The sequence below is a fragment of the Myxine glutinosa genome, chromosome 1, assembly GCF_964187855.1.
Source record: "Myxine glutinosa chromosome 1, kmMyxGlut1.1, whole genome shotgun sequence".
NCBI lineage: Eukaryota > Metazoa > Chordata > Myxini > Myxiniformes > Myxinidae > Myxine > Myxine glutinosa.
The window spans coordinates 263,185,844-263,213,661 of NC_136261.1; the positions used below are offsets into that span (position 1 = coordinate 263,185,844).

At 45.6% G+C, this 27,818-nt stretch overlaps 1 protein-coding gene across 1 annotated transcript in view; it reads left to right on the forward strand.

Moving 5' to 3' along the window:
- Nucleotides 1-27,818, forward strand: part of LOC137436880 (cartilage-associated protein) — a 75,773-nt gene that overhangs the window by 29,120 nt on the left and 18,835 nt on the right. Inside the window, exons 2-4 of the mRNA XM_068131087.2 lie at nucleotides 21,733-21,885; nucleotides 24,313-24,484; nucleotides 24,671-24,799. Coding sequence (XP_067987188.2) covers nucleotides 21,733-21,885; nucleotides 24,313-24,484; nucleotides 24,671-24,799 — 454 coding nt within the window. The remainder of the gene's footprint in view (nucleotides 1-21,732; nucleotides 21,886-24,312; nucleotides 24,485-24,670; nucleotides 24,800-27,818) is intronic.

Sequence of the window (27,818 nt, forward strand, 5' to 3'; positions counted from 1 at the left end):
TTTGTTTGTTTTTTTTGTTTTTTTGTTTTTTTGTTTGTGGTTAATCATTTTTTTTTCACGTTTAGATCACTCTGTAGACCACAGTTATTATTGGAAACTCCTGTAACTTCGCATATCAGAGTCCTATAGAGATACCCTTCAGCACACAAAATTTTGAAGGTCAAGGTCAAAGGTCAAGGTCACTTTGCGGTCAATCATGGAGGTCAACGAAACCCTTATTTTTTGAGTAACTTTGATCGGATCGTCTCCAAACTTCATGGGAATCTAGTATATGGTCCGGCGCTCAGCTGATTAGTTTTTGGTGGCGATCGGCCTTGACCTTCATGGTTAGCGCTGGAGGTCGAAAATTATTGACCCCAAGGTCAAATTTTGAAATCGTAGGTACCATATCGAGTAATACCTCATATGAATGCCCTTGATGAGTGCTTCCCAGATCTGTAAACAGTTTGACGCTATGACGTCATTTGATGACGTCATGAAGAAAAAACGGAATTTTCATGAAAAAATTATTTCCTCAGTTCTCATCAAAATCTTTCAATATTTCATGTGCGTTGGTCATGAAGACATACTATTCACCATACGAAATTATTAAGGTCAAGGTCAAAGGTCAAGGTCACTTTGCGAAGTGAAGCTTTAGACATTTATAGGTCAAGGTCAAGCTTTAGACATTATATAAATGACGTCATTTGGTGACGTTATAAGGCAAACACGTATTTTTCAAGGTCACTCTCTAGAACGATTAATCATCGGAATATCTCGTGGGCAGACATTCCTCAAAGAGTCGCTTCTAGTGGATAGCAGTTCTGTTCACCTCAGTGTGACCTGAAGCAAGTCACTCATGTTCACATTTTGGCAAGATACGGTTCACCCTGTGGGTGACATATGTTTATCTTGTCTGTCGTCTTGCGTCGTTTGCCGTCCAACACGGCCCCGTTCGGTGTCCCACGCGGCCCTCTCCGACCGCCTCCGAGCACCACCAGGCCTCGCTCCAAGTACCACAAGGCCTCGCTCCAAGCACCACAGCAATGCGAAGGCCCAAGCCAATGCCCACTCCGTTCGCACACGAGGCCCCAAAGCAGGAAAAACACCGTGCGTCCAACGCAGGCTAGCGGCTCCAAGCGAGGTCAAAAGCAAGCAAACTCCACTCGGGCTATACCTCAGCCCAACTCGTGCTAACCCATGCTGCGAACTCCTCTTCTGCTCACGCGCCAACCAGCTCAACCCTGCTTGCCAACTGCGTGCACTCCAGCGCGTCTCAAGACTCACTGCCAGAAGCAATTGCTCTGAACCAACTCTGAACCAACTCCCGTGCAACTGCTCTGCACCAACTGCCGCGCAACTCACTCTCAAACCCACTCACTCACTCTAGTCTTGCCGCCCCTCGTATCACTCCGCGGCGGTGACGTCAGCCTTGGCGCGCCACCCAATAAGTGGCCTCAACCGAATCACAGACCTGTGGTGTCATCATAGCATGTGGCAATCGAGGTGGATAGGCCTGTCGGAGGTGTAAATGTACTGGCGGTGTACTGGCCTGGTTTCCTTTTGCCGGTTCTCTTTCACAGTCATTTCAGGGAAGGGCGTTATTTAGTGTTGCGCTAGGGACTTGTCGGAATGTCTATGTTGGTCTGCAGTGCCAAAAGGGACAAAGGTTTGGCTAACCAGGTGAGGACACACAGGGGCTCTATTCTTTAATCCCTAACTCTATTTAACACACGAACCTCCTGGTAGGTTCACAAGTATACTCCCTACCGACAAAATGCCTACACATGAACTTATTACAGGGTCAGATTCCTTACCGTGACAGACGAAGCACGTTACCTATTCAGATATATCTGCTCTACATATCACTACCCCACCAGACATAACAATATATACACCACCGGTCAAAAGTTTTAGAAGACCTCAATTTTTCCAGTTTTTATTGAAATTTACAGTTTAATGTCTCAATGTTCTCTGAAATTAAGCATAGAAGAAATAAACAATTGGAGAAAAAAAAGAAATCATAGAATCATTTTGTTTAACAAAATTTAATTTAAATTTTTGACTCAGCAAAGTAGCCACCTTTTGTAGATATAACCGCCAAACACACTCATGGCATTCTTTCTACAATGGAAATCAAATATTGTTCGGGAAGTTCTTCCCAACACTGATGCAGAGGTTCCCACAAATGTGTTGCACTTGGAGGTTGCTTTGCTTTCACCCTTCTGTCCAGTTCATCCCAAACCAGCTCAATGGGGTTTAAGTCTGGAGACTGTGCTGGCCATTCCATGATTTGAAGCCTGCCATCTTGTTCTTTTCCTCAAAGGTAGTTTTGGCATAGTCTGGAGGTGTATTTAGGGTCATTATCTTGCTGGAGGATGAACCACTGACCAACTAGGCGTATACCAGAGGGTATTGCATAGCGCTGCAAAATGCTGTGGTGGACCTTTTGGTTCAGGGTGCCAGTCACTCTGTGCAAGGCGCCAACTCTGGATCCAGCAAAAGAGCCCCAGCCCATCACGCTTCCTCCTCCATGTTTGACAGTTGGTGTCACACACTGAGGAACCATCCTTTCGCCTACTCGATGGCGTACAAAAACCCTGCGTGATGAATCAGATTTCAAATTTTGATTCATCGGTCCATAAGACCTTCCATTCTTCAGTAGTCCACTGGGGGTGCTTCATGGCCCAGGCAAGCCTCTTTTTCTTATTTTGCTATCTTAGCAATGGCTTTCTTACTGCCACTCGACCTGTCAAACCTGCAGCTCGAAGTCTTCTCTTCACAGTTGAAACTGAGACTTGCTTTCTTCGACCAGTGTTAAGCTGTGCTTGAAGCTGTTGTCCTGTGAGCCGCCTATCACGCAAGCTATTGACTCTCAGAAAGTCTTCTGATTCTGTTGTGGCTTTGGGTCTGCCAGACCTCTTCCTGTCAGAGTTTCCTCCAGTTTCCAATATACTACTTCCTGCAGTGCAATATTGTCCAAATAATACTTCAGAGGGTGTAATAACAGTCTGTTCCAATACTGCTCTGTTCCAATTTGTTCCAATTACTCTGGAACTCTGTTCCAATTTAATACAGACAGGGGGTTTGTAATCGGGTAATCAGCAGAGGTTGGGACACCTGTAGGAATTGTTTGCATCAACATTCAAGGCTTAATTTACTTACATTGCTGCAGAACAGCTGTAAGTTGTTAACCCATTACTTGTTCCTTGAAGAAGGCCTTTTTTTTTTGCAATATAACTGCGCAATTTACATTCTTTTCCCGTTTTTGCTAACCTAAACTTTTAAAAAGCTTGAGCAGTTTACTGCTTACCATTGTACCATTTCAGGTTATTCACTGGACTTGAATTGCTTAAATTTCAATAAAAATTGGAAAAATTGAGGTGTTCTAAAACTTTCGACCAGTAGTGTGTGTGTATATATATATATATATATATATATATATATATATATATATATATATATATATATATATATATATATATATATATATATGTAGATATATATATATATATATATATATATATATATATATATATATATATATATATACATATGTATATATATATATATAGACTTGGCATTTAATCTGGAATATTTTTTTGTGGGGGAGAACTTACTTTTCAAGATGTCTTGGAACCAAAAGTTCATTGGAATTATGTTGAAATTATTCTAGATTTTGTTAATGTGACCTTTAAAAGAAACAAAAACCACATTTGACATTTCGAAACAAATAAATTGATCCTTGAAAGTGATGTAAACTGATATCGAACTCAATTCATGGACAGTACTGTGTTAAACTTCTGTACGTTTTCCAGAAGTATCTCTTTATTTTTCACATTAGCCAAAATTTTTATTTTATTTACACACAAAAATTTCACATTAGTTAAATTATGACTGGGATTACGGACAGTAAAATTACAGTGCAGTACTTCACGTAACCCCCACGAGCATTCAGGAGAGCACGTACACGTTGAGGCATGCTGTTCACGAGATTTGCCAAGGTTTGGACAGGAATCGCTTGCCATGCAGTGACAATAGCCTGCTGCAATTCACGCACAGATGCAGGCAGCTGGTCCAAGTTGTCGATTTGACACGTTAATTCTGCCCACAAGTTCTCTATCGGATTCATATCCGGGGGCATGGCAGGCCACTCCATATGCTCTACCCCACGGTCAGCAAAAAAGTGTTGGATCATGCGAGCACGATGAGGCCGTGCATTGTCATCTTGGAAGACAAAGTTTCCTCGAAATGCTGCACGAGCAAATGGAAGCAATGTTTCTTCCAGAATGGCCCTGTACTTGAACTGGTTCAGGTTTCCATTCAGAACAACCAGGTCAGTTTTGCCCCCTGCATGAAAAGCAGCCCAAATGGTCACCCCACCACCTCCAGCTTGGACTCTTGGCACTATACAATCTTTGTTGTAGGCTTCATGCACTTGTCTGCACACTCGGACGCGGCCATCTTGACCATAGACCAGAAATCTAGACTCATCACTGAAGGTCACGTGATTCCAGTGTCCTGGCTGCCATTGACGGTGCTCTCTGGCCCACTGCAATCGGCGCTGGCGGTGTTCTCTGGTCAGGCGTGGCTTTCTCAGGGGATGCCTGGCACGATAGCCTGCTTGAACCAGTCGTTGGTTGACTAGCCTTCTGGATACAGGCACATTTGTCAGTTGCTGCCACTCAGCCCTAAGCCGATTAGCTGACTTGGTACGCCCATTGCGGACTAACCGGTGCAGCTGGCGATCATCCCTCCTTGTGGTTCTGCGGGGACGTCCTGACCTCAGTATTGGAGTAGGGACATCCCTCTGAGCATTTCGTTTCAGGATCTTTGACGCCTGACCTTGAGTGATGCCATACTGCCTAGCAATAGCACGCTGTTTCATGCCGTAATTTCGTAAAGCCACCACTCCATGACAAACAGCATTGTAGAGTTGACGGACCATCTCCAGAGGAAGCGGCAATAACTTTTGGAGACGTGCAGCAGTTGTTTTCCACTAATACAGAACGCAACAACCCTTTTATACCCGACTGTGAAGCCAATCATCAAATGCACCTGTCCGTACATTTTGCCACGCCACCTGTGATATAATCCTGTTGTTGACTTCTTGCTGCGACAGACAATCAGTGACATGGTTCTTTTAACAAATAAATCACCAAAGTGGAAAAGAAACTCACCAGATTGATATACTGAGTTAAGAAAGTAAACCCAAGTCAAGAAAAAAAAAAAATCCATATTAAATGCCAAGTCTGTATATATTGTTACAGACGCGGTTGTGGATGTTGGTTTACCGAGCGGTTTGGTATGACCGCGTCTGCACAGTTTACCCGATTATACTCGAACGTTGGCCGAGTCGCGCTACGCTAAATCAATTGAGGAAAGGACACAACGGCTGGGTTAAAATGACACGACACCAGGGGTACAGTTCTCAAGACCTCCGGAGGAGGTTATAATATTTCGGAACGTTAGATTACAAGGACAAGAGAGACAGCATAGGAAGGTAGGCACTTAATCACGGTCTTATAGTAACCCCGACAGACCACAGATAAACAGGACAAGACTGACTCACACGGGGATTGATGGCAAGGAAGGGCAGGTAGTCGAGGCTCAAGGTGCACCTTGGCGCAGGGGCAGAATCGACCCGGTCCGGTCCAGAGATGCGGGAGGTCTCTCAGCGCTCGGAGGTGGCGACTGGTTCTCTCCACTTCAAGCTCGGGGCGCATCTCTCGTCACGTCCGGTAAGCCGCTGCGTATATCCGGCGGGGAGTGACACGCCCTCGGCTCGTTAGCTCCGCCCCAGATGGAATCGGCCCGGTGCTTCTTATTGGGTGCGGGGGGTTACCGGGCTCCACCCTTGACGAGGGGCCGACAGGCAGCCCCTTCGTGGTAACCCCGTCGGCGCACATGGGCAATGGCGGCTAACCGAGCCGGAGTGAGGACGCACACTCCCCGCGCGCTGTTGTGGTAGTTGTTGTTGTTGTTGTTGTTTCATGGGGAATGGTGTGAGGAGGTATGGGGAGGTCCTAAACTCACTACTGGTGCCATACAATCACATTCTGGTGCAACGAAGAGTCAGAATTAATGGAAACGAGTCCTTAACTGACATAGACTAAGAATAACTAGCAAGATGTCCGAAAGTTGTCTACGTGAGATGCGGTGGACCTGGGCACGACATTTAATGGGGGAAAAAGGGGAAGGTCGGTTCTACAGAGTGTTGTTTACAGACAATGGGACTAGGGAATGGGGGATTGGGGATAGTTGGGGAGTATTGGGGAAATAGGGGAATATTTACAAGCGGATATGGAGGCCAAATCCCATATCCGCAACAATATATATATATATATATATATATATATATATATATATATACATTATATATATATATATATGTGTGTGTGTGTCACGCTACCAGATTCTTGTACCAGATGCGTTAAACATCTACTGCGTATAAACGCCGTTGAAAGGCGGCGCCGCGGGTTTCACCGTTTTCGCTTCCGGATTGATCATTTATCAGCAATAAACCGCCGGAAATATACCTTTATTGGCCATCTGGTGACTCTGCTGCTGTTGGTGGCAAGCGTGCCAGGTCAACCTGCTCTCACTGTAAGCCGGCCGGCCATCGCAGAAGCAACAGGGGTGTTGTGACCTGTCCACTACTTATATGACAATCTGATTCATTTTGTTGACTCATGACTGAAAATGATTGAGACAGTCATTATAGTTTGTGCAGTTGATAAGACCTGTGCATGCTGCTCAGTGCTGTGCATCCAGTGTGCATGATATTTTATTCATATACTAGACAAAGAATATCGTTTACTGAACAATGCTGTACTTGTATGTACTTTGTGAATTAGGCTCACAAGACAATGACTTGACCTTTGAATCACACTTCTGGCGGCCAACTTAATATCCCGTGGGGTTTTCAAGTGAAAGTAGTATGATGCCACATGCATTTATTGTCCTTCATGGATAAGTCAAGCCTTGTGTACATACTTCTTGTAAATGGTGCTTCACCAAACATGTGTGTGAAAATTATATACATGTAGGCCTACTCGTCATTTTGCCTTGATATTTTGCCATGACAGCTTGGGCTAGCGTACAGATGGGGGGGGGGGGGGGGGGCGAGGATTTACAGTATTTGTGCAGAGATGCAATGCAGATTATGCTTGAAGATTCAATGCAGATTATGCTTGAAGATTCAATGCAGATTATGCTGCACATAATAAATACAGCAGTAGTAGAAGAAACATGAGCGTGTTTGTTTCCCATAAATTCCAATTAAAATCAGTGCTGGTCACAACCTATTTGCTAGGAAAAAGTGAAAAATACAGAATATTGGCAAGGTGCCCAAAAAAATTGGCACTCGGCTAATAACTCTTATGGTACTTTTATTTACTTTACTTGTCCAACATCTTGCTTGAAAAAAACCTTGAGAACCCTAGAAATTAATTCTGATTGTAAATTACTGGTTGGTATTTTTTGCGACATTTTCTAGATTTCCTGGCATGAAAAGTTGAAAAACTTGACATTTTGGGTAACGCATGAATATTTAAATTTTGTTTTCATGCATTTGTAATTGCCCAATTTGACCAACACTGCTATTTTATGGAGGTACAGGGTTGGTACTTTAATGCTGCAGGTAGAACTCTAAATCCATAATTTGAGCATCTGGTACAAGAATCTGGTAGCGTGACACACACACACATATATATATATATATATCTATCTAATCTATCTATAATTCCAGTAATCTCTGTGTGTATGTTTGTATGTTTGTATGTTTGTATGTCTGTATGTTTGTATGTCTGTATGTCTGTGACCGCTGTTTCTCGGCAACCACGGGTCCGATATACTTGAAACTTGCCAGGTATATTGCTGGGGACCCGAGGATGTGCCTTTTCAAGGTTTCATATTAATCGGAGAAGTAGTTACCGAGCTATGTCCAAAAAACGATTCAACCAATCAGAGAGCAGCGAGCTATCACGTGTGCCGAACGTGGCGAACAGACTCTGCCTCGGACGGCACATTTGAGAGCGTATTCATTTATTTCACGTTGGAAAACTATGTTGCCGTTAAACTATGTTTTAAAACTAATTAAAACTAATTTGCGATTCATCGTAACTGCGATTTGCGACCTTCCGGACAGTGAAGACTGCACTTCCGGCAGCCAATCACAGAACGCGTTGTTGCGTAGGCGTGGCCGATGTGAGAGCGAGCCGAGCCGAGCGCGTGCGCCATTACGGTTCGTAATTCGATTTCTTCCGGAGAAAATAATAATTTCTCGATTTCTTATGCGCATTATTTCTCCCAATTCAGTCAGAGCGAAGGGCGGAAGCGAAGAGCGTTGTTTTTTTTGTTTACGGGCGTACCGGCGTACGGGCGGGGTAGAGCGTACGGGTAGCGTTTTTTTTTTTTTTTGGCAAGGAACGGGCACCCACGTACGGGCATGCCCTAGTATATATAAAACACAGTTTGTGTGTGCATGTGTGTGTGTGTGTGTAATGTTACCGATAGACTCCGAAACGGAGAGGCTCACATGCTTGATATTTGGCATAGACATGGCCATTGAGCCTGGGACGAACATGGCTGAGACCATATTTGACGAGATCCATATTTTTTATTCATATTTACGTCAGCGCATTTCAGCGAAGTACCCGCTCATCTCAGCCGGTGCCAGAGCTCGCTGATTCGCTCAGAGCGATCACGTGATGTTCCATCCCGTCACACGTCACATGTAATTCAGGGCGAAAAGCCCTTCCCCTTTCCCCTTTCGATTTCGAATACGAATCAAATACGAGCTTGAGTCGAGAGGGCGAATGTACTGGTTGGGAATGTACGGGTCTCCCCTCCCCCACCCGGCAATGCGGCGTACTTCTGCTAGGATCACGTGATGTTCCAACTTTGCCGCCATAATCTCACAGTTATGCGTTCGCACGTAATTCAGTTTTTCCACATTTCAGCGAGGAACATTGCCATTCACACCGCATAGGTTTTTGGTCACTTTCATCTGATATTTGTGATTTATTTCAAACAAACTGAATTGCCATCTACACGGCCATGTATTCCTATTAACGTTATGTAAAGTACATAAATTGTGTGGATTACATCATTTCTGGATGTGATCAATTGCCAGTAACCATCTATATCCCTAGTAAGGGAAACATATGAAAATCTGTTAACTAAATTGTTACCAAAAAATTTCTTCACCAATATGTTTGTAAAGGTGTGTAATAACATGTGTTAAAATGTTGAAGGTCAACTCCCGTGGGAAACCCAGAAAAAAAGCTGTTGAATTCGGGTACCGAAAAATTATTTTCGAGAATTTTTATTTTTTTAAATCGGCCCTTAAGTAACTTATGAGGGGTCAAATAAGGGTTTTTCATAATTCTGAGTTGATTGTTAACATTTATATTTCACCACAGACACTCCTTTGTGGAAAAATAATTTCTAAATATATCTCATTTTCTACTTTGCAGGACATGGAGTCTAGCAATATGGATGAAGACGTTACTCCACCTGTGCTCAATTGCTTCATCTGTGCACGCTCGGATACACCAGCTGAAAGGCTCATACAGGCAACTCCAAAGGGATACTCAACTTTATTGAAACAAGCAGAAACTGTCGAAAATGTTACTGTTGTGGAACGTATGAAGGAGGCTCAAAAGGAAGGAAAACTGAGGTACCACCAGAAGTGTAAAAATGATCTGTACAACAACTTTGTTGCAACCACCAAGAAGTCAGCTCAAGCATCAAAGGCAGAGAAAGAGTCATCAAAGTTGAAGAGAAGACGCACTACTTGTGAGTTCAGTTCATCAACTGGCTGCAGTTCTAGTAGATCACAGTCAGTTGACCTCCTGTATAAGGATGTATGCAGTCTTTGCAACCAACCAGCCCAGCTCTACAAAAATAATCCAGCACAAGCTAGAAAGAAATACAGAGTGCCAGATAATTTGACTGCAGATACACTGAAGGCAAGCTTGCTGAAGACAGCACGGAGTCGCGGGGATGACTGGGGCACTGAAGTCACTGGACGCCTGGAAGGGATCAACGACTTGGTAGCAGAAGAAACACTGTACCATTTGCGATGCAAACTTATGTTTGCGAGAGGTGACAGTTTGTCCAAGACTGATGAGGAAGGAAAAAGGAAGAGAGGACAGAGGAGTATTGATGAGGAGCGAGAGGCAGTTTTTATTGAATTCTGCGAATGGTTAGACTCAGAATTAGAGCATGGGGTAATGAACATGGACCAAGTCTCCCCCTCTCTCTTCATTAACGGTATGGACCTCAAACATCCGGGGCCTTCGCTCAAACCTGACTGATCTCTCCATACAGGTTGCTTCTGACAATCCAGACTTGATCTGCTTAACAGAGACTTTCCTCCTTCAAGATGTCTCTGATTCCTTAATATCTCTTCCTGGTTACTCCCTCCTCCGGCATGATAGACCTGAGCCTCGGCCTGGTGGTGGGGTGGCTATCTTTATCAAAAACTCTCTTCCTCACTCTCCTTGCACTGCCCTCTCTCCTCCTCACCCCCAGGAGTACCTCTGGCTACGGCTTCCTCTCCGCTCCCACCTTTTGTTCATATGTGTTCTGTACCGTCCCCCAAACAGTGATGACTCCATCTACATTTCACTGGCTGACAACATGGACCAACTTCTATCCACTCATCCCAACTCTCTCTTCCTCATATGTGGTGACTTCAATTGTCATCATGCCACCTGGTTGGGTGTGGGTTCCTCTCTCACCAGTCATGGCACCTCAGCAAAGGACTTCTGTGACTCACTGGGATTGACACAATCTGTCAATTTCCCGACCCGGATCTCAGCCAATGGAGTATCTTCTCTTCTAGACTTGGTTATGACTAACTTCCCTGCTAAGGTCTGCTGCTCTTCTTCTGCTCCAATCGGTTCTTCTGATCATGTGCTTGTCAAAGTGGACATTTCTCTGGCCATTCTCAGAGAGCCTCCTCAGCGTCGACGAGTCCGGCATTTCACTCAGGCCGACTGGGACGGTCTTCAAGCAGCCATCAATCGTCTGGATTGGTCTCCCATCTCCACTGCCTCTGACATCAATTCTTCCTGGGAATTCTTCCAAAGCAAACTGATCTCTCTCATGCACAGATTTATCCCATCTCGCCTTCAGTTGTCTTACCCTTCCTCCCGTCCATGGTACACTGAATCTTGTGGTGAGGCAGTTGCCCTGAAACAACTTACCTTTGCTTCTTGGAAGGCTAATCCAACTGAAGGAAATCTCAGTTCCTTCCACCAAGCTCGGAACAAGTGTGTGTCTACCCTCAGGAGTGCCAGGAAGCACTATCTCTCCTCACTCAAGAATGAACTCTCAAACCTGTCTCCTTCCTCCAAATCCTGGTGGCGTCTGGTCAAATCCGTTTCTGGTGTTTGTTCCCCCTCCATCCCCTCCCTTACCTCAAATGGCCACACAGTTGACATCGCACATGACAAAGCCGAATGCCTCAACTCTGTTTTTGCCTCAAAATCCTGAGTCCCAAACCCATCTCTCTCTGTTCCCACCTTTCCCAGTCGAACCAAACTGCTCCTGGACTCTGTGACCTTCTCTCCTGACAAGGTGGAGGAGTTTTTGTCAAACCTCGACTCTGATTCTGCAACTGGACCAGATGGCATCAGCCCACGGGTCCTAAAATCCTGCTCTGCCGCTCTATCTCACCCTCTCTCTGTTCTTTTCACCCTATCCTTTGCTCAAGGTCATCTGCCAGCATCCTGGAAATCAGCAAACATTACCGCTTTACACAAAAAAGGTGCAAAAACAGATCCTTGCAACTACAGACCAATCAGCCTGCTCCCAATTATCAGCAAAGTCATGGAATCCATCATTGCTTCGGATATGAAATCTTTCCTCTTCTCCAATGGCTTGATCTCTGATTATCAATTTGGTTTCAGACCAGGTCACTCTACTCTGGACATGCTGCTTCTGCTGTCTCAACAATGGATGGAGGTCCTCAATGCCAAACAGGAAATCAGAGCTGTCTCACTTGACATATCACGTGCCTTCGATACGGTCTGGCACCCAGCTCTGCTCACCAAACTCTCCTCCTATGGTATCCATGGAAATCTCCATGCATGGCTTGCGGACTTCCTCTCTGGTCGTAGTCAACGTGTGGCCCTGAATGGATTTCTCTCATCTCCCCCTTCCCGTTCAGGCTGGAGTTCCCCAAGGCAGTGTGCTGGGCCCTGTGCTTTTTCTGGTCTTTATCAATGATCTCTCCGACTCTCTGGAAAATCCTCTGTATCTCTTTGCTGATGACTCCACTCTCTGCCGCTCCATTCCTCTTCCCTCAGATCGGCAGTCTGCAGCCTCCTCACTCTCTGAAGACCTGGACAAAATCACAGACTGGTCAAACATGTGGAACATGTCTTTCAATCCTGACAAATCTCACACTCTTACTATGTCTCTCCGAAAAGATCGACTGGACAACCCTCCCATCTACTTTCTCAACAATCCTCTCCAAGAAGTTCTGTCGCTCAAGCTTTTGGGTCTCACCATCTGCCATGATCTTTCTTGGGAAAACCACATTTCCAAGCTGGCCTCCAAAGCCAGTCGCCGACTGGGCATCCTCCGTCGTGCGAAGTCCTTCCTAGGCACACCTGAGCTCCTCACCACATACAAGGCTTTCATCCGCAGCTCAATGGAATACTGTTCTCCCCTATGGGCTGGTGCTCCTGCCTCACACCTGGCTCGGCTTCACGCTGTTGAATCCAAAGCTTTCAGAATCATTGGAATCTCCCGCGATGAAGCTATCTCTGAGGGCCTTTCACTCACTCACCGCAGGCAGGTAGGTGGTCTTTCTGTCTTCTACCGACTCCTCTCCAGCCTTGCTCCCCCAGCTCTCTCTGTGCTCTGTCCCCCAAATATTCCTACAGGTCGCACAAGATCTGCCAGCCACCCTCTGATGGTTAAACTGCCGAAATCTCGGCTCTCTGCTCACCTTCACTCTTTCATTCCTCTTTTCTCCCGCCTCTGGAACAAACTCCCACACTCACTTCAATCACACTCCTCCCTCCAGGTCTTCAAAACAGCTGTTCACCACCATCTCTTATCTTCCCCCATCCAAAACCTTGATCTTTTCTACCCCCACTAATTCACCCCAGATCCACCTTGTTTGAAATTCCAACTTCTTTCCTGGAAGTCTTGGCAGTGTCCATATGTTTTATACCTCTCCCACCCCCCCCCCCCCCCTTCCCATGCCTCCTCCCCAAAGCCCTCTCCCTCCCACAGTTCTCTCGATGTCTCCATGTCTCTCGGTCCCTGCTCTCAAATGTTGTGTTTGTGTCCTTCCCCCTCTCTCCCCATCTTGTCTACCGCTCCCGATGTTATTTGTTTTGTGTGTCTGTTTGTCTTTCTGTGTGATTAATGTTCGCTCTTTCACGAGCCTCGATCTTGTATACAAAAAAATAAAAATAATAAATAAATAATAATAATAATAATAAAAAAAGTCCATGAAAAGCTGCAGGAGTTTGATCAGTCACCAGAGAAGAGCCTTTCTTATTCAAAGCATTGGCTAAAGATAAAACTTCTAGAGAAATACGAAGACACCTTGTATTTCACAACACAGGAAAGAAGGGCAGATGTACTCTGTCTCAAAGATGGCACCGACAATATTCTGCGAGAGCATCATGCTAATCTTGACCATGGAGATGAGAAGACTCAGATCATAAAGACGGCACTCAAGTTCATATCCAATGATATTGCCTTGATTGATTTAGGTCCAAAGTCATACCCCACCACACAAAGTATGACTGACATCGATAGTCAGCTGACACTTGTTCCTGCAAGCCTTCAGATGTTCTTGAGACCGATTGTCAAGACAGACGTCCCCGCGACTCCGTGCTGTCTTCAGCAAGCTTGCCTTCAGTGTATCTGCAGTCAAATTATCTGGCACTCTGTATTTCTTTCTAGCTTGTGCTGGATTATTTTTGTAGAGCTGGGCTGGTTGGTTGCAAAGAATGCATACATCCTTATACAGGAGGTCAACTGACTGTGATCTCCTAGAACTGCAGCCAGTTGATGAACTGAACTCACAAGTAGTGCGTCTCCTCTTCAACTTTGATGACTCTTTCTCTGCCTTTGATGCTTGAGCTGACTTCTTGGTGGTTGCAACAAAGTTGTTGTACAGATCATTTTTACACTTCTGGTGGTACCTCAGTTTTCCTTCCTTTTGAGCCTCCTTCATACGTTCCACAACAGTAACATTTTCGACAGTTTCTGCTTGTTTCAATAAAGTTGAGTATCCCTTTGGAGTTGCCTGTATGAGCCTTTCAGCTGGTGTATCCGAGCGTGCACAGATGAAGCAATTGAGCACAGGTGGAGTAACGTCTTCATCCATATTGCTAGACTCCATGTCCTGCAAAGTAGAAAATGAGATATATTTAGAAATTATTTTTCCACAAAGGAGTGTCTGTGGTGAAATATAAATGTTAACAATCAACTCAGAATCATGAAAAACCCTTATTTGACCCCTCATAAGTTACTTAAGGGCCGATTTAAAAAAATAACAATTCTCGAAAATAATTTTTCGGTACCCGAATTCAACAGCTTTTTTTCTGGGTTTCCCACGGGAGTTGACCTTCAACATTTTAACACATGTTATTACACACCTTTACAAACATATTGGTGAAGAAATTTTTGGTAACAATTTAGTTAACAGATTTGTGAAATATCTCATAAAATGCCCTTACTACCCTCCCCTCCCCTCCCCTTCCCTCCTCCCCTCCCTTTCCCCCCTCCCCTCCCCCTACCCTTCCCCCTCCCTTCCCCCTCCTCCCCCCTCCCCCTCCTCCCCCCCACCCTCCCACTCCTCTCCCCCTCCCATCCCTCCCCCTCCCCCCTCTCCTCCCCTCTCCCTCCCCTCCCACCTCCCCTCCCCCCTCCCCCCACCCTCCCACTCCTCTCCCCCCTCCCCCCACCCTCCCACTCCTCTCCCCCTGCCATACCTCCCCTCCCCCCTCTCCTCCCCTCCCCCTCTCCTCCCCCTCCCCTCTCATCCTCCCATACCTCCCCCTCCCCTTCCCTCCTACCCCTCCCCCTCCCCTTCCCTCCTCCCCCTCCCTCCCACTCCCCCTCCCTTTCCCCCCTCCCCCTCCCCCTACCCTTCCCCCTCCACCCTCCCTTCACCCCTACCCTTCCTTTCTGACCTACCCCTTCCCCATCCCCCTCCCCCTCCCTTTCCCCCATGCCCCTCCCTTTCCCCCCTACCCCTTCCTTTCTGTCCTACCCCTTCCCCACCCCTCCCCCTCCCCCCTCCCCATCCCCATCCCCCATGCCCCTCGCCCTCCCCCCTCCCCCTCCACCTCCCCCTCCCCCCCACCCTCCCACTCCTCTCCCCCTCCCATCCCTCCCCCTCCCCCTCCCCAGCCCCCCTCCCCTCCCCCTCCCCACACCCTCCCACTCCTCTCCCCTCCCATACCTCCCCCTCCCCCCTCTCCTCCCCTCCCCCCTCTCCTCCCCTCCCCCCCCCTCCCCTCCCCCTCCCCTCCCCTCCCCCCACCCTCCCACTCCTCTCCCCTCCCATACCTCCCCCTCCCCCCTCTCCTCCCCTCCCTGCTCTCCTCCCCTCCCCCCTCTCCTCCCCTCCCCTCCCCCTCCCCCCTCCCCTCCCCCACCCCCTCTCCTCCCCCTCCCCTCCCCCCTCCCCCCAACTCCATCCCCCCTCCCCTCCCCCCTCCCCTCACTCCTCCCCCCTCCCCTCCCCCCACTCCCCTCCCTCCCTTTCCTCCCCTCCCCCCCATTCCCCTCCCCTCCCCCCACTCCCCTCCCCCCACTCCCCTCCCCCCATCCCCCATCCCCCCTCCCCCTCCCCCTCCCCCTCCCCTCCCCCTTCCCCCTCCCCTCCCCCTTCCCCCTCCCCTCCCCTTCCCCCTCCCCCTCCCCCTCCCCTTCCCTCCTCCCCCTCCCCTCTCCCCTTCCCTCCTCCCCTCCCTCCCGCTGCCCCTCCCTTTCCCCCTTTCCCTCCCCCTACCCTTCCCCCTTCCCTTCTCCCTCCACCCTACCCTCTCCCCTTCCCCCCTCCCCTCCTCTCCCCCTCTCCTTCTCCCTCCACCCAACCCTCTCCCCTTCCCCCTCCCCTCCTCTCCCCCTCCCCTTCTCCCTCCACCCAACCCTCTCCCCTTCCCCTCCTCTCCCCCTCCCCTCCCTTGCCCCCATGCCCCTCCCTTCACCCCTACCCCTTCCTTTCTGCCCTACCCCATCCCCATCCCCATCCCCCTCCCCCTCCCTTTCCCCCATGCTCCTCCCTTTCCCCCCTACCCCTTCCTTTCTGTCCTACCCCTTCCCCACCCCCCTCCCCCTCCCCCCTCCCCCTCCTCCCTTTTCCTTCCCCCCCTCTCCTCCCCTCCCCCCTCCCCTCCCCTCCCCTCCCCTTCCCCCTTCCCTCCCCTCCCCCGCCCGGCAATGCCGGGTACTTCTGCTAGTATGTATATATATATATATATATATAGTTGCGGATATGGGATTTGCATCCATCCATATCCGCTTGTAAATATTCCCCTATTTCCTCAATACTTCCCAACTCTCCCCAATCCCCCATTCCCTAGTCCCATTTTCTGTAAACAACACTCTGTAGACCCGACCTCCCCCTATTTCCCCCAATAAATGTCGCATCCAGGTCCACCGCATCTCAGGTAGACAATTGCTAGTTATTCTTAGTCTATGTCAGTTAAGGATTCGTTTCCATTAATTCTGACCCTTCGTTGCACCAGAATGTGATTGTATGGCACCGTTAGGAAGTTTAGGCCTTCCAATACCTCCCCGCAGCTCTTCCTCACAGCTCTCTTCAACAACAACAACAACAACAACAAGGAGCGCAGGGAGTGCGCGTCCTCACTCCGGCTTGGTTGGTAGGAGTGGTGGGAGGGCACCAGGCCTTCCCAACGAGCCGCCATCGGACATGTGCTCGACGGGGTTACCCAACAGGGGCGGAACGTGGCTCCCTGTCGGTTCCTCGTCAAGGGCGGAGCCCGGTAACCCCCGCACCCAATGGAAGCGGCGGACCGGCCCCAGTTGGGGCGAAACCAACCAGCCGAGGGCGTGTCACTCCCCGTTGAGCATGTGCAGGAGAGAGGGAGGTGACGTCAGATGCGCGCTGAGCTTGGAGCAAGCAAGACCACCTCCGAGCGCTGTGAGACCTCCCTGCATCTTTGAACCGTGCTTTATCCTGTCCCCGAGCCAAGGTGCACCTTGTGCCAGCGACCTACCTGTCCATTCCTGCCATCAATCCCCGTGTGAGTCTACCTTGTCCGTTGTCCGTGGTCTGTCTGGGAAAATAGATAAGACTGTATTTAAGTGCCCATCTCTTCTGTGTCTTTACCTCACTCTGCTTGTAATCTACCCTTTTCTCCACCACTGTAATTATACCCTCCTCCGGAGGTCTTGAGAACTGCACCCCCTTGCGTCGTTTCATCTTTCCCAGTCGTCGTGTCCTTTCTATCATTGATTTGGCATAGCGCGATTTGGCCAACGTCTGGGTGAATCGGGTGAGTCGGGAAGAAACGGGGAACAACTGTTCGGACCGCGGTTACCTCGCTCGGTAAATAACATCCAATCCGCGGACGATACAATATATATATATCTATATATATATATATATATATATATATATATATATATATATAGTATAATATATATATATATATATATATATATATATATATATACTGTGTATATATATATATATATATATATATATAATATATATATATATATATATATATATATATATATATATATATATATATATATGTATGTATATATATATATATATATATGTATATATATATATTTGTATATATATATATATATAAGTATATAGATATATATATATATATATATATATATATATATACTATATATATATATATATTATATATATATAGTATATATATCAGAGAAGATAACTGAAGGAAGTTGAGGAAGCGATAAAAGCAATGAAGGTAGAAAAGCGGGAGGGCCGACGGGAGTTGTGGGAGATATGTTGAAGGCAGCAGTAAGTTGGGGTGTGAAGAGAATGACAGAGATCTGTAATCTGGTGGTGAAAGAAGGCCGCATTCCAGTGGATTTGGGAACTGAGTACCCTCGTCCCTCTATACAAGGGGAAAGGTGACCCTCTGGAGTGTGGCTCGTACCGAGCGATAAAGTTATTGGAGCATGGAATGAAGGTATTGGAAAGGGTGTTGGAGAGGAGGATAAGGAAGAAAGTGAAGATCGACGAAATGCAGTTTGGATTCATGCCAGGAAGAGGAACGACAGACGCGCTTTTCATTGTGAGACAGTTGCAGGAGAAGTACATGGAGAAGAGGAAGAAGTTGTTTCTTGGTTTGTTGATCTGGAGAAAGCATTCGATCGGGTTCCATGCAAAGTATTGACATGGGCATTGAGGAAGTTAGGAGTGGAGGAATGGTTGATCAGAGTAGTGATGGCAATGTAGCGCGCACAGCTGTAAGGACGAAGGGCGGGAACAGTGGTGAGTTTGAGGTGAAGGTGGGAGTGCATCAGGGGTCGGTACTAAGTCCACTACTATTTGTAGCTGTGATGGAGGTGCTGGCTCAGAACGTAAAGGAGGGTTTACCATGGGAGTTGTTGTATGCAGATGATCTGGTGTTGATTGCAGAAAGTATGGATGGACTGAAGGAAAAGATGAACACGTGGAAGGAATGTATGGAGACAAAAGGTCTGAAGGTGAATATCGGAAAGACGAAGGTGATAGCAAGTGGTAAAGCATGTGGTGAGGTGGAAAGAACTGGGAAGTGGCCCTGTGCTGTGTGTAGGAAGGGTGTCGGAGTTAACTCCATTCAGTGTACAATGTGCGCTGAGTGGGTTCATCAAAAATGTAGTGGTCTGAGAGGGTCATTAACCAGTGTGGCAGCTACATTCAAATGTAAGGTGTGCACAGAGGGAGCTGCAGATGGAGGAAATGTTGAGTTGGATCTTGGAGACGGCGTGAAGCTGGAAGGTGTGAAAACATTTTGCTACCTCGGAGACATGCTGAATGGAGAAGGTGGATCAGACTCGGCAACGGTTGCTCGAGTGAGATGTGCATGGAAGAAGATTTGGGAATTGAGTGGCGTGCTGATGATGAGGGGAGTGTCGTTGAAGCTGAAGGGAAATGTGTATGCTGCATGTGTGAGAAGTGTTATGATTTATGGGAGCGAGACATGGGTAATGAACGTAGAGCAGCGACGAAGGTTGGAAAGGGTGGAAATGCGAATGGTTCGACGGATGTGCAGAGTATCGTTGAGAGAGAGGAAGACAAATGATGAATTGCGAAAGATGATGGGAATAGAGCCTGTGATTGATGCTGTGAAGAGGAACAGGTTGAGATGGTTTGGTCATGTGTTGAGGAAGGATGAAAGTGACTGGTTGAGAAGAGTGATGGAAATGAATGTAGAAGGAAGTAGAAGACGGGGAAGACCGAGAAAGACTTGGCTAAAGATGGTCGAAGAAGAAATGCGGGCAAGGGGGTTAACAAGGAGAGATGCAGAAAATAGGGCAAAATGGAGAAGATTGTCATGGGGACCCCAAGGCTAACCCCCGCTCTAGCAGGGAAAATGGCCTTTAAAATGCATGTTGTGTTGTTGTTGTTTAGTATATATATATATATTGTTGTGGATATGAGGATTGTGTTTTTTTATTGTATTTTTATTATTATTACTTTATTCTGAGCCCTCCTTGCTCCAGTGTGTATAAAGGTCAAAGGGCGTTCCCGTAGTTAGTTCAATAAAGCATACATGAAGGACACTATAATATCCCTGTTCAGTAGTTTATTTCCTTATTCTGTGTATTAGGTTAAGGCTTTGTCTTCCAATAAAATGACACTCCATTGCACCAAGTGAAATAAGATAGATTCCCTTCATTCTTCATTCCCATTCCCAAAACCTCCATTTCCCCTTTCATCATTGCCAAGCCTCGATTGCCAATTACCTCCCCTCCAAAACCACCATTGAACATGTGCTCGGGTCGGGGAAGAAAGGCGTGCCCGCCCGTCGTCATCAAGGGCGGAGCCAGAGGGTCGCGCGACCAACCAGGGCCGAGGTGAGCACACCGATGGGCGTGTCCTGAAGGCCGGCGGCTTGATCGCCGGAGGCGTTATAAAAGTGCGCGCGCAAGGTACTGCGAGAGAGAACCAACTGCGAGAGTACATTGAGATCACCCAAGGAAGCTTTGTACACAGCAACGGCTGATCAAGTGGACCGATGTTTGTTCCTGAGCTGGTGCTTTTCCGAACAGAGTCCGAGGCTGGCATGTGAGCAAAAGAACATAGAGAACATTAAGGAGATCATCATCCAGCGAAGCACAAAGCCTGTTGTAGTCCTGGCAAAGCACGCGACGTCCACAGCAGCAGCAGCAGCGGCGGCCACAGCAGCAACAACACTCAACAGCCGCTTGGGGCCTAGACGGCGGTTTTGAGCAGGGCCGTGAAGGAACGGCGGCTGCTAAATGCGCCGATCGTGCTGCCGGACCCCTTGGACTTTCCTCTCCCTCCAGCCATCCACCTCCTACCTTCCATCTCCTACCTTCCATCCTTTTTTTTGGTGTACGTGAGTTTGTTCTGTTTGTTTTGTCCCTGGGTAGTTAATTAAGCTCGTATAAGCTAGCGTTGCACTGTGTCTCTAAAATCTTCTGTATATTATTTTATTATCTTTCCTTCTCATTGGTTATTTTTGGGTGTAAATAGAAATAAATTATATTCGTATTTCCAACCTTTTTGTCTTCTTCTTCACATCCGTGTCGCCTTAGTCTTTTCCCTATTGAATATCTGTGGTGCGATCCGGCCAACGTTCGGGAATCGGGTTAGTCCGGGTAACTGTACGACCGCGGGGCCATCCGCTCGGCAAACACAACATCTTATCCGCGGGCCGTAACAATATATATGTATGTATATATATATATATATATATATATATATATATATATATATATATATATATATATATATATATATGTATATATATATATATATATACTACCGGTCAAAAGTTTTAGAACACCTCAATTTTTCCGGTTTTTATTGAAATTTATGCAGTTTAATGTTGTCAAACTTATCTGCAAACTTATCTGTAAATGCTTATCTCGTATAAAGTCCTAAAATGCCATTGTTTCATTTTTCTGATAAAATTGACTTGTAGTTGAAGCGAATCCTTTGTACTGCAATACTTTGTCTTAGTCTGGGTACTGATATATCATATCTAAATGGGTTGACAGGATAGATGGTGGAATTCGATCTGTTTAGTTGAACTAATTAGTCTGATCTGTTTAATTGAACTAACTGAATAGATGACCAAAAGTCTAATTGAAGCTATAACCTTTTAAAAAGTGCAGGCCATTGTATTCCAATATACTAACCAAATTCAAAATTCCTAATCTGCAGTATAAGGGTCGGTTCATTAAAAAAAAATACAGCTACACCCCTAAAAATGATAGAAACCAGCAGACGGAATTTACAATTGAACCCCAGTCAAGTAGGTATCAAGAGATAGATGGGGTTACACATGTTATAACTGCCTTCTGTTGCTCTCATATCAACTCAGTTAATTCCCTAAAAACTACAGGTTACTTGGTCATCTATTCACCATCACCACAATTCTCTTTTGGAAGACTTCACCGCTTATCATTTCCTGATTATTTTGCATTTAATTTGGCGTTTTTGTGTACCTAATATGTAGATTTCCCCTTTTGTAACTTAGAAATCGGATGCATTATTTACTGTCGTGTTTTATACAGACAAACAACATGCCAAAGGCTGTGGCATCTGCCTATACATTCATACAGAAGAATCCAGAGAACAATATTGCCAGAAAGAACATGCATTTCTTCCTGAAGCAGCCAGGAGTGTCAGAAAGTTACATCAAGGACTTGGAATCTGAAGAATATGAGGTCAGATGTCACTTTCATTCATTCACTCACTCATTAATTCATTCATGTACCATGCTCGATGCAGAGTGTCGGTTGTGCCGAATCAGTTTCTTCGCTCGAGTTTAAGTCCTGGATGTGTCGCCACTCCAACACAGTTGTTACTGCTTCTTATTCATCAAGTTGTGGGTGGTGGTGTCATCTGCACTGACCTCCAGATTTGACTAAAACTATCATTCAGTGCACTACCAGGAAGAGTGCCGCATCAAAAAGCATGTCTTATCTATCTATAATTCCAGTAATCTCTGTGTGTATGTTTGTATGTTTGTATGTTTGTATGTTTGTATGTATGTATGTATGTATGTTTGTCTGTGACCGCTGTTTCTCGACAACTACCGGTCCGATATACTTTAAACTTGCCAGGTATATTGCTGGGGACCCGAGGATGTGCCTTTTCAAGGTTTCATATTAATCGGAGAAGTAGTTACCGAGCTATGGCGATTTAGCCGTTCGCCGTTCGCTTTGGCGTTGCGAATGGACCAAACCATTTCATGTAAATAGAGGGGGGGGGGGGGGGTTCTGTGGTCGTTGCGAATGGACCAAACCATTTGATGTAAATAGAGGGGGGGATTGTCACCGTACTCGCAAGCCGTTCGCTTTGCCTTTGGCTTTGCGAATGGACCAAACCATTCCATGTAAATAGAGGGGGGGGGATATAATTTTAGATATATATATAGTACGGGCATGCCCTAGTTTAGAAAGTAATGTTGGAATTGCTGTATCATATGCCATGCTATCATATCATATGCCATGGGCAAATAAAGACCCAATGTATAATTTTGAAAGTGTTTATGGATGGCATTGGACTGGCAGGATGGCCCGAGATATACGCTTAGATATCAGCTGTGTCTAGCCTTGAATTGAAGCTGTCTAGCCTGTTCTCTAAGCTGTCTCGAGGGTTTGAATCTCGACCCAGCTATAAACTGTCATCCCGGTGTTTCACAGGCAGGTTACTCCGTCAATGTGTGTGACGTCCCGTTAAACTGACGTCCCATCTGCTGGCATTAGTTGGTGGACGTTAGATCCCACGGTGTCATTTGCGAAGAGTAAGCGAGCTATCGCCAACACCATAGCCAAATTCCAAATTTCTGCCCTGACCTGAGTCTAACATCAGACCTGGCCAGCCGGTTCATGAAAGACTTGGGCCAAGATTCCCCCGGCTAACCCCACAAGAACGCGGGAATAAATGTGGCTATTAAAGAAGAAGCTGAAGAAGTTTAGGCTGGAACCGTGACGGATTACCAAGCTCTCCTTATGGATCAAGCACAATGGTGGCTACTTGGCCTCATTAGAAAAACTCTTCCTGGTTCATGACTGCCTAAGCAATCCCATTTCTCTCGATGAATAGTGATTGATCCCTTAATGAAAAATCAGATCAGATGTATTACCAATTTGGATTTCTAAAATGATGTATATGGATGGTCTAATACTCGTCTACTATCTCACTTCTGGCATCCATTCCTTGCATCAGTCCCAACGAGCATATCAGCAAACAGATAATCAAGTGGTTAGTTCTTCAAAGGTCAACGATTCTTTGCAAGGATTCGATTTATACAAAACTAGCAGGGGTACTTGGCATTGCTGGTGCTGTTATAATCCTTTGGCATTTTGAAGGAATCGTTTTTTTTTCTATTTTGTTGTAGGGGGCCGAAACACTTCCCTACACACACCAAGGAATGGAGTCAGGGATCATTTAATACTACCTTTCACATCGCTACAAAGACTTTGAAATTATAATTAATTAAAGATAATTAATCCCAAAATTAATTAATCCCATAATAAAATTAATTAATAAAATTAATTAATAATTAATAATAATTGAAATTAATTAGAATTAGAATTTAAATTAAAATTAAAATTTAATTCATTAGATTAATAATAAATAAATAAATTAAATTAAAATAAATAAATAATTAGATTATTAATTTATTAAAGATAAAGCAAAAAAAAAAAAAAAAAGAATCCCAAAAAATCAAACTTTTGTTTTCAAATTTTTCTTTTTGCCTAAAACACTCCCTGGCACTCACTGATGAACCTTTGAAAATTGACAAAGATACGTTTGGTCATCTCTGAGAAAAATGGCGACACAGACAGACAGACAAACATCTCTGTTGTAGTGTAGTTAAGCAATTCTTTACAATTTGATGATACAGTGGGTATTGTCGCAATTACAATGTTTAAAATGTACTTCTGTGGACTGCAGCAGATATTGTTTGGACAAGGTCTGTCTTTCAGAATATAAATATTTATCCAAATCGAATTCATTGAACTTCTAATAAAGGCCACCCCATTTTAGAGCAATTTTTTTCTCCTTCCTTTCGAGTACCACATGCAATTATAACATGTGTGAAAAGTTTGAACTACACTTTAAGATGAACCACTCTGTGTTAGGTTTTGTACCACAGTGCAGTGCATGCATACAATAAAGGAGAACATGAAAAGTGTGCCAATGAAATGGAACGAGCTCTAAGAGGTTATCTTGCTGCATTTGAAGAATGTACACTGGGTTGCGAAGGCCCAAGAGAAGTTCACAGCATGGAGGATTTCTACAAGTCAATTGCTGGTATGATCATTATTTTTATTTTACTCATTCAGGATGTAATGCTATGATTAAATTATCTACCAGAGGAGGTTAAATCCCCTTGTTTATTTTCACCATTTAAATGCATGTGCCATGATTAGTGGTGTGGTTTGATGTCAACCATAATGGCTGAGTGGAATTTTCGGGATCTTCCTCGACTCCTCATAGATCGATATGTGGAGGTGTTATTCTGCAAGACAAGATGCGAGAAGCAGTTACTGCCAGTATCTTTGGACCTGCCTCCACATAAGTTTTTAGCCACCATGTACCACTATCTCCAGTTTGTTTACCACAAGTGTGAGTATAATGGGGTATTTTGTATAGATCATGGACAAAAATTTCAATTCAATCAACTTTAAATTCAGGCTGTAACACAACAACATGTGAAAAAGACAAGAGGAGTGAATACTTTTTGAAGGCACTGTAGACAGTGACTTGCAAACCGAGCCTTACGGGCAGTGTACAGAAGCGTTTTTTAAATAACAATGAATACAAGATGAATGGAGGTGAAATTCACCACATGTGATGTGCAACGAGAGCAGAGTAAAACTAGTGTTCATTTACGTCCGTAGGCTATGTAATAAATTAAGAAGATATTAGCACACCTGACGCTAGGCCGAGGCTTCAGACTTTTTTCTCGCTTTCCATTGTTCTGTTCTGTGTTATAGCTCTTCCACTATCCTCATCTTAATACAAAATTGATATATTCAACTTGCTTCATGGACCTACAATAATGACGCAAGGAGCACTTGACTGACTGACTGACTGAATGCACTGACCCCCAATGGTCAGTGGGCCCTGTTAAAAAAGGTTGCTCGAATCTATCCTTCCACATATTTTGAAATACGCATGGAAAGGAGTGATAATCCCCATTATAAATATGTTGTGCATATACAGACTTGGCATTTAATATGGAATATATATTTTTTTCTTGACTTGGGTTTACTTTCTTAACTCAGTATATCAATCTGGTGAGTTTCTTTTACACTTTGGTTATTTATTTGTTAAAAGAACCATGTCACTGATTGTCTGTCGCAGCAAGAAGTCAACAACAGAATTATATCACAGGTGGCGTGGCAAAATGTACGGACAGGTGCATTTGATGATTGGCTTCACAGTCGGGTATACAAGTGTTGTTGCGTTCTGTATTAGTGGAAAACAACTACTGCACATCTCCAAAAGTTATTGCCGCTTCCTCTGGAGATGGTCTGTCACCTCGACAATGCTGTTTGTCATGGAGTGGTGGCTTTACGAAATTACGGCATGAAACAGCGTACTATTGCTCGGCAGTATGGCATCACTCAAGGTCAGGTGTCAAAGATCCTGAAACGTAATGCTCAGAGGGGTGTTCCTACTCCAATACCGAGGCCAGGACATCCCCGCAGAACCACAAGGAGGGATGATCGCCAGCTGCACCGGTTAGTCCGCAATGGCTGTACCAAGTCAGCTAATCGGCTTAGGGCTGAGTGGCAGCAACTGACAAATGTGCCTGTATCCAGAAGGCTAGTCAACCAACGACTGGTTCAAGCAGGCTATCGTGCCAGGCATCCCCTGAGAAAGCCATGCCTGACCAGACAACACCGCCAGCGCCGATTGCAGTGGGCCAGAGAGCACCGTCAATGGCAGCCAGGACACTGGAATCACGTGATCTTCAGTGACGAGTCTAGATTTCTGGTCTATCGTCAAGATGGCCACGTCCGAGTGCGCAGACAAGTGCATGAAGCCTACAACAAAGATTGTATAGTGCCAAAAGTCCAAGCTGGAGGTGGTGGGGTGACCGTTTGGGCTGCTTTTCATGCAGGGGGCAAAACTGACCTGGTTGTTCTGAATGGAAACCTGAACCAGTTCAAGTACAGGGCCATTCTGGAAGAAACATTGCTTCCATTTACTCGTGCAGCCTTTCGAGGAAACTTTGTCTTCCAAGTTGACAATGCACGGCCTCATCGTGCTCGCATGATCCAACACTTTCTTGCTGACCATGGTGTAGAGCATATGGAGTGGCCTGCCATGTCCCCGGATATGAATCCGATAGAGAACTTGTGGGCAGAATTAACGCGTCAAATCGACCACTTGGACCAGCAGCCGACCTCTGTGCGTGAATTGCAGCAGGCTATTGTCACTGCATGGCAAGCGATTCCTGTCCAAACCTTGGCAAATCTCGTGAACAGCATGCCTCGACGTGTATGTGCTCTCCTGAATGCTCGTGGGGGTTACACGAAGTACTGTACTGTAATTTTACTATCCATAATCCCAGTTGTAATTTAACTTTTGTTTTTGTTTAAAAAAAATTGGGCTAATGTGAAAAATAGAGATACTTCTGGAAAACGTACAGAAGTTTAACACAGTACTGTCCATGAATTGAGTTCGATATCAGTTTACATCTTTACATCAGTTTACAGTTTACATATCAAGCCTGGTGTTGGGCTAGCGGCTAGGGTGCCGGCTTAGGATCCTAGGATCCTGGGTTCGAATCCCGGTCGATCGCTGAATTAATGCCAGGGGGGTTGACTCAGCCTGTCATCCTTCCGAGGTCGGCTAATTGAGTACCAGTTCACTGGTAATTCCCTGCTTGTCGTAAAAGGCGACAAAAAGGGTTGGCGGCAGGAAGGGCATCCGGCCGTAAAACATTGCTTCAAAAAGGGGACCAAAAACAACAACAACCACGGTCCCCGAAAAAGGCCAACCCCCGCTTTGCAGGGGAAAATTGCTTCTAAAAGGTGGTTTATCAGTTTACATCACTTTCAAGGATCAATTTATTTGTTTTGAAATGTCAAATGTGGTTTTTGTTTCTTTTAAAGGTCACATTAACAAAATCTAGAATAATTTCAACATAATTCCAATGAACTTTTGGTTCTAAGACATCTTGAAAAGTAAGTTCACCCCCACAAAAAAAATATTCCATATTAAATGCCAAGTCTGTATATTGTTACGGATACGGAGTACGGCTCTCCTCTTAGCAAGAGGGGGTTAGCCCCTTGTCTGTTAAGCTGACCGTCTCTGCTCCTGGTACTTGTAACGCTCTTCTGCGGGATGGAATGGACCAGGGTTATGGGTCCAGGTTTTATCCTGAATACCTTTATCCGTCCCCCCCGCAGAACAGGGAGGCAAGTACCGCTCGAACCCCGGTTTTAGATGGACTAGTTGCCGAGCCGTTTTAGCAACCCGAAGTTCGAGCCATTAACCAGGACTAACCCGATTCTGAGCATTGGCCAAATCGTGCCACAGGTGTTCAATGGGTAAAAGACAGGGACGATCGGGCGAGCATGAAGAAGAAGGCAAAGGTAGGAAGAACAAGTATTTATTATTATTTACACAA